General features: G+C 40.2%; 1 protein-coding gene across 1 annotated transcript; it reads left to right on the forward strand.

Annotated features, from left to right (window-relative positions):
• The first annotated feature begins 4,024 nt into the window (after positions 1–4,024).
• On the forward strand, positions 4,025–7,476 carry LOC125306282 (apolipoprotein C-II-like). The gene is made up of 4 exons (XM_048261553.1): positions 4,025–4,137; positions 4,673–4,740; positions 6,386–6,542; positions 6,974–7,476. The coding sequence occupies exons 2-4, from the start codon at positions 4,692–4,694 to the stop codon at positions 7,059–7,061; spliced, it is 294 nt and encodes a 97-aa protein (XP_048117510.1). The 5' UTR covers positions 4,025–4,137; positions 4,673–4,691; the 3' UTR covers positions 7,062–7,476.
• The last annotated feature ends 306 nt before the right edge of the window (positions 7,477–7,782 follow it).

The following is a 7,782-nucleotide window of genomic DNA, read 5'->3' on the forward strand; positions in this document are numbered from 1 at the left end:
TCCCAGTGACTTAAGTGTATTCAAATGAAGTTGCAACGATGATGGCGGCAATCACTAGTTACGTTAAACCATTTTAAACAAGTAGGCCTAGGACTGTAGCCTAAATGATGGTGAGTATGGCTAACGTAACTTCGGATCAATATAGCAGAGCCCTTTTACTTTACCTATCAACTGGCTAATGCTAGCATGATTTAGCATGCTTTGAGCTAATATACTTAGCATCTATGAAAGAACAGCACATATCTTTTTTTCACAAAGAATCTGTCACAACTAACAACGATGTCTCTTACAAACAACTACACAATGTATGACTATCAATATGTATTTAGTCAGACTCTGATAAGATATAGCCTAATGATAATAACAGCAACACTTAGATGCAACAGGTTAGATTATGTGTCGAAATCTGGTGTCGTTAAAATAAGGGAGTGATGACGTGGTCGTGTCTGCAGCCAGCCGTCAATCATAGGTGTAAACACGGCCTTTTTAGATTTGTTAATATAACATTAAAAAAAAATATTTCAGCGAGAAAAGAAAAATTGTGTGTATTGAAGCATCTTGAAAACTATTTTTTCGAATAAAAAGTTGTAGATACAAAAATAGTTTTAGGTGAGAAAAGTGAAACGGAAAGTTGGCTTCTTGCACTACATGGGGATGGGCGGAGTTACACATTGTACTGCAGCCAGCCACCAGGGGGCTCTGGACTAACGCTCGCATCACTCTTAACAGACGGCACACTATCCAGTTCTATATACAGCAGGGGTCAACACCCGGCCCGCGGGCCAAATCCGGCCCAATTCCGGCCCGCGACGTATGTCAAAATAATCCGGCCCTTGAGGCTATTTTTAATTGCGACAAACAACGATACTGATTAAAGTAGACGATAGATCCAAGTACGGTGACAAATCTCATTTGTAGCCTACTCTGCTCCACTATGTGCTAGACATCCAGAGCTTGATTCAAACCCAAAATCGCCAAGCGCAAAAGTTTTCAGGAAAAACTTGTATTACACGCCGAAAAACACAAAGACGCAGCATTTGTAATGACGCCAAAGCGATGCAGGCCATAGTTTTGCACAAATTGAAGCAGAAATAGGCCTACACCTAATGTTGAAAAACGTTCACGTGTGATGAAGTCTTAGGTAGGCTATGTTATTCACCTATTCTGATTCTGAAGGAGATTTTGATCGATCGTCTATTGACAGTGATAGTCACAGTGCGTCTGTGAATGGAGGTGCGTCTTTGCGTGTATACGACTGTGTCCACTAAGCATACCATGCTTATTTCGACCCTCTGCCCAACGCTTGGAGGTTGCAGTGGTAATCGTGATGAAAGTGTCCGTAATGGACGGGGTACAGACAGCAGGGCTAGTAGAAACAGGGCTCTAAAGAACTGCAAAGTCACCCGCAATATGATGCGAACTTCTGGGTACTCAGATTACCCGCGATAGGAACTGATTTGACCAGAATACTTTATTGTAGGCCTTGTGGTTTAGTAATACATCACTAAACCATATACATCTTAGGTGTTGGTATACATCTTAGGTGTTTTCCTGTTAATTTGTTATGTGGGTAATATGAAAAAAGGAAAGTAAACCTGCTCAAATATGTTCATCCAGTATTTACTGAAATGTGCATAATTTGAGGTGCTTGCCATCCAGTGATGGGTACATTTACCCCCTTCATAAACTTTTGTTTATACTCAAAGATTTTTTCATTTACAGTAGGACTTTATCTCTGACCACTTTCAAGCCATGGCCTTTTGAAATTTTGATATAAAAATCCAATGGTGTTGCTTTCTTAACCCTGATGCCTAGTTTGCCAGGTTTAAAAAAGTTATGAGAGGAAAATATTTTTATTTGGTGTGAAACACACACATACCTGTTTTTATGCTTTTGTTTTTTATGCGTTTATGCGTTTGTTTTATAATTTGTATTAATATTTATTTTATCATTATTTTATTTATAAGCTAAGGATGCTAGCACAGGTGTCTAAAACTAGATAAAAACACTTGCACTTTCCGTTTGCAGTTTTGTGTGGTATTTGAAAAAATCATCTCCAATCAGATGACGTTGGCAGAAGTGGCCCCCAGCTCATTTGAGTTTGAGACCCCTGATATACAGTCTATGGAGTATCTAAATTAGCTATGTACAAAAATGACATTTTACCGTGACTCGAAGAGCTGTAAAGAGTGTTGTAAGGCACAACACAGTCTATGGTACACAACCACTTGGAGCTCCAGTGGAATTTTAATTTCATGACGAGAATTCTCGGTCTAACCGTTCATGTGCTGTTGAAACGGCGTAAATAGGCGACCCATCAGGCCAGCACTATAACGCCGAGCGTGGTAAATAAAATAGGATATTGCAGGTAGTAAATGCTCCCGTTAAGAACCAAACCAGATTTTGTTCAAATCTACACACCTATGGCTACTGAAAAATGTAAGGTTCCTTTACCAAATGTTATTTTGACGTGTTAAAAAACATTGTTGTTTTAGAATTTCACAAAAGTGGTGATAATTGGGGGTGTTACGATAGCCTACTGAGAGGCAGCTGCAGACAACGATGTTCAATGGGTTCAACTCCTCCCTTGCCTACCAGGTGGATGTAAACAAAGCTATAGAACCTAGAATACGTCACATGAAAAACGTTAATAATAGAATATCTTACAGTATTCTATTTTATTTTATTTCTTTCCTTCACTTCTCTATCACCTCCACCCATCTTGTGCAGTCACTCCACATGCAGTGCTCTTGCAGTAATTTCCACACAATGTTTTCTTTCCACTATGCCCTGTGTCTGTGGATCCTTGTCCTCTGGTGTGCAGTGTCCTCTGTGTGTAGTGTATAACATCCTTGAACTTGCAATTGTACAGTGTCCTCTGTTTTTGTGCCCCTATTTGTATGTGATGTATAACGACCATGGATATTTTTAAGTGTTCAATGTCCTTAGGTGACTTAAAGGGCGCCGCTAATAAATAAATTAATAAGTATTATTATTATTATTATTATTAGTAGTAGTAGTAGTAGTAGGCTAGTACTGTAGTAGTAGTATTGTTGTTGTTGTTGTTATTATTGTTATCATTGATGCTGTAGGTGTCTGATTGTATTTCATTTATTGCACTCAGTGACATAAGTATTCACTAAACAATTGGGATTGACGTCCATTCTTCATTTTCATTTTCATTTTCAGGGTTTGTTACTCCGCAGGATTCCAGAGTTCCAAGCATAGCAGAGTTGCATAATAGGGAATGGCAAAGCATCTCCTTATCCCCATGAATCTTGGTGCTTTATTTCATGTCTGTGTTGACATGTTACAGCTATACATAAAACAGCTCAAAATAGAAGTGTACATGGAATGCCGAGGTATGTTTCTATTGGTGTCTCCATTATTTTTATTTTATTTTATGTATCCTTTCTTTATCCAGGAAGGTCCCATTGAGATACAATATATTTTTGCCAGGGAGTCCTAGCCAATTAGATCTCTCTGCATTACATCATCAATTCTGGTTTCACCTTTAATTGAATGCCATTAAATGAATTGCACTTTGAAAGAACAGGGCATAAATCATCAGACTGGATCCCTTATCTCAGTGAAATATATGGATGGCCTGTGGTCTACCTTGCCTACAGACAGACAGTCAGATATCCTGTGGTTGCTACGGTGACGTGTCTGAGGTGCAATAGACTTAGGACGGCCTTAGGAAACGTCCTAAGGTCCACTGTTCAGTCCACATTGCGCAACGCTGGGCGGATGCTTATCTGTTTTGGAGCAGGGGTAGACTAATGAGTAAAAGTTACTGAAGTATGGCCAAAGGCATGACACACCTATCGAACTCAACAAATCCAAATGTGGATTCCAGTCAAAAAGAACAAACACACATGATCAACAAACAAAAAAGAGAAAGAAAAATAACCAAAGCCCGGATAATATTTTTTTCAAAGCTGTTTTTTTTCCACCCATTGAGTCACTCACACATAAACAACTGGCTCACTTTTCTTCTCTGAGCCATTATCACTGTGGACTGCACTTTGACATCAGAGCTGACGAGTCAACACCTTGTGTTTGTATATATATCAGGTAAGCCAGTGATAGCCACCGCTCAATCTACCAGACGCATTAAACTGTGAAGGAGAGACAGTAAGTACTGACAGTTTAATGCTTCTATGCTTTATGTCTTTATTAGATCCAAAAACACAATTACACAAAAGATCTTTAGAAAAAAAGAAAAACAAAAGATTTTTAAAGATGCTCTTGGGTAATTTCTCAGTGATTTGTATCTGTACCTGCAGATGAGATAGGCACACTGAACCTTTCCATCTTAGGGTCATTTATATTTTCAGTCAGTGATTCAATCAAGTAACAGTGTTATTTCAAAAACAGGATTACAGAGCAGTGAAGGTGTAGTGTCTAAGAAGGGCATATCTATATACATATGATTACATATGATTTAATCTGCACAGTCCAGGGGGAACAGTGTTACTTGTTTATGTTGTGCTCTTATGCATCCGTCAGTATGAGAGAATATCTATATACTCTGACTTAATTCTTCCCACAATGTTTGGATAAATCTTCTTCACTGGAGAAACAACAGCGTGAGGAAATGCTGCCATCTTCTGGACGCTCTTGCTCGCTCTCACTATCGTCTCATTGAGTCAAATCTCTTGTTCCACAGATTGTGCAGTCATCTCATCATGAGGAACGTCTTGGTTTTTGCTGTGCTCATTGCACTTCTCGCCGTCGGTAGGTCAAGATGTCCATCCCATCCCAAAATCACCACGACATAACACCTGTCTCACTTCAATACTTTCGCCTACTATTTACTTTCAACTATTTACTTTCGAGTACACTATGGAATTGAATTAATAATCAGTGGACCCTAATTTCATGTGTGTATATAACGATATGTATCATGATAGACTTATTTGATAAGTAATATCAGGAAGAGTAGGAACCTGGTGAACCTATAAAGTCCATAAGGGTCCAGAGACGGCGTTTGAATAGACAGGAGATAAATAATTTGTAGTATTTTTTAATACTATTTTAATTAAAGTATTAAAATGTTGGAGTGTTTTAGCCTTTATTTAATAGGGCAGATAAGAGGAAATGAGAGATTGTGAGTGGGTTTGGGAAATGACCTCAGGTCGTTGACCTCGCACTAAGCCCCTATAGACCTCTGAAGTTCGCCTACAAAAAAAGCAGCCATCTTTTGTCCTATGGGGATTTTGAATTATCGCACCTGTTAAAGTCTCGCAGGAATGAAACTGGATCTCCTTATATGGGCAAAGATGGCCGTTTTGGTTCTTTTTTGTAGGCGAACTTCAGAGGTCTATGGGACACCAACACTACCACTGTGTTACGGCCCAGACATGTTGCCAAATTTTGAGAGGAGGCCTGCAAATCCATTCAACAAATTGTCAAAAAGAAAGTCAGCTACAATAGACCTCTCCAGAATAAGTCCCGCCTCCTAACTTCCGTATCCATCCAACCTTTGGTAGTCAAATGTCTATGGGAAATAACATGGCGTTTTGAAAGATCGTACCTGTCAAACTCTGTAGGTGACAAAGTAGAAAAAGCTGCTGGGCAGATTGGCCTACACACTTCTGCCATCTAGTTTAGTAGTATAGTCTATAGTATACTACTTAAACGGCACCGACAATAAAAAAATCCAGTGGAAACTAGATGGCAGAAGTGTGTAGGCCAATCTGCCCACCAGCTTTTTCAACTTCGCTACCTACAGATGTTTTACCGGTATGATATTTCGAAACGCCATGTTATTTCCCATAGACAATCCAAAGATTGTTAAGGCAGAGCAAGATAATTTGTCGTAGTTCATGTCTATGGGCGCGAAATGGGGATCGAATCCTGTCTGCATAAAGAGGCGTGTCGATGACGTATTGACGAGCGTAAGTTGCAACCGGCCAACAGCAGCGGCAGAAATAACCGGCGCACACCTGATATAAGGTTGATTTTCTCCAGACTGGAATGCTCAAAAATGCTAAAAATGTACCTGAAATGTTCAGAAGGGTTTGAGGATCATGAAAATGTGCCCGAAATTCACATTCCTAACTCTATAGAACCAAGACTTTAGCATATGTGGTGAAATTCTGAGCTATGCCCATAGACTTCAATGGAGCAGTCGCTGCCTCTGCTCTGCATAAAGGGGGATTTTGACCCCCCCCCCCCTCGTGCGATCCGGGTTCCCGGAAGTGGCTCCTGATGAAATATCTTGCTCCGCCTTAACAATCTTTGGACAATCCACGCCCGGAAGTTGGATGGATACGGAAGTTACGGAGGCGGGACTTATTCTGGAGAGGTCAATATTCAAAGGGAAAAAAGACTTAGTCTGCATTCCTGCTGACCTCCTGTCTGATACTGCCCCCTACAGGTGCGGAGAGCTTCCGCATGCCTAGGCAGGCCGAGGAGGAGGAGGGCACTGTGGCAACAGTGCTGGTCACCCTAAAGTCCTACTATGACAAGGGCATCACCAGCGCCTCTGGATACCTGGACAGCATCAAGGGGATGAAGCTGGAGGAGAAAGCCAAGTAAGTCCAAATGGAACCAACTCAGATGCTGAACACATATGACTATTTACAGTACCCTCCAGAATTATTGGCACCTCTGCTAAAGTTGACTAAAAACCTGTATATAAAAAAAAATCTGTTGGTCATTTATTGTAATCTCACAATTTAAAAAATAAGGAAAAATCCAACCCTGAAGGGAAGCAAATTTATTTTGAGAAAAAGGAAAATAAATATTTTTAACTAAAACACGTTGCTCACATAGGTGTACATATAGACGATACATAACACCAAATTCGCAACACCAAGTCCAAATCACCAATACAAATCTTAGGCTCCTATGGCTTCAACAAATCCGCATTTTCACCAAGAGGTTGAGAGATTTCTTTGTATTTTATTTTTTATTTTATATAAATCCAGCACACTGACTCATAACTGACTTCACCCTTTCACAGGAACTTGTTTGGGGAGACCACCGCTGCCGTGAAGACCTATGCCGGTATCATGCAGGACCAGCTGTACCACATGTTCGGGTCCCAGTAAATATCCCAGACCTTCAGACCCTCAACACCCATGGCCCACTCCTGTTTCATGAGACCGGACCTCTGATGCTGCTAGCTGGCTTGTTAGCTTGGCTTGGCTCTTGACGTCCAGAACCATACTTGAGGCCTTTCTTTCGGCACACCCATTTTCGACAAACTCAGCAAACTCTCACTGCGACGGCAAACTTTCAACAAACTATTGATAAGATTTCAACTTCAACGTAATCGACTTCAAACTCACAACAAAACATTACTCCACACAGGACTCACTGACACTGACTTGAAGTAAATCCACAGCGCCACCCTGTGGTGAGCCGGTCTATAGAGACGATTGGCCACTTCTTCATGTGAACTGTCCACTCACAACTTGCAATAAAAAAAACATGTGTTTGTTATTAAAAAAAAAGCCCATCTTGTCTCACTCGGTTCTGTCAACCCGGACCCACACCAGCTTTTTATACAAGTGTAACTAATATTTGATTGATTCAATGAGTGTTTCCACATTAGCACAATTACCTCAAGTCATTTATATGGCATGTCTTGATGGTACGGACCAACCTGTTTCGAGGCCACTGCAAAAAAAAGGAAAACAAGGCTGAATTGTTCACATATATTTATTTATTGAAAAGGAATATGATTGAATTATTAATTATTCTCTCTAAATAATCTCAAAATCAGGCCTTGGTTTCAGGATATGAAGAATGGTGGTCTAATAAGAATAT

The sequence above is a fragment of the Alosa alosa genome, chromosome 13 (assembly GCF_017589495.1).
Source record: "Alosa alosa isolate M-15738 ecotype Scorff River chromosome 13, AALO_Geno_1.1, whole genome shotgun sequence".
NCBI lineage: Eukaryota > Metazoa > Chordata > Actinopteri > Clupeiformes > Clupeidae > Alosa > Alosa alosa.

Coding starts and splice junctions, on each gene's coding strand:
- LOC125306282 (XM_048261553.1), top strand. CDS start 4,692: ATGAGGAACGTCTTGGTTTTTGCTGTGCTCATTGCACTTCTCGCCGTC. Junction 4,741..6,385: donor CATTGCACTTCTCGCCGTCG/GTAGGTCAAGAT, acceptor TGCCCCCTACAG/GTGCGGAGAGCTTCCGCATG. Junction 6,543..6,973: donor AAGCTGGAGGAGAAAGCCAA/GTAAGTCCAAAT, acceptor ACCCTTTCACAG/GAACTTGTTTGGGGAGACCA.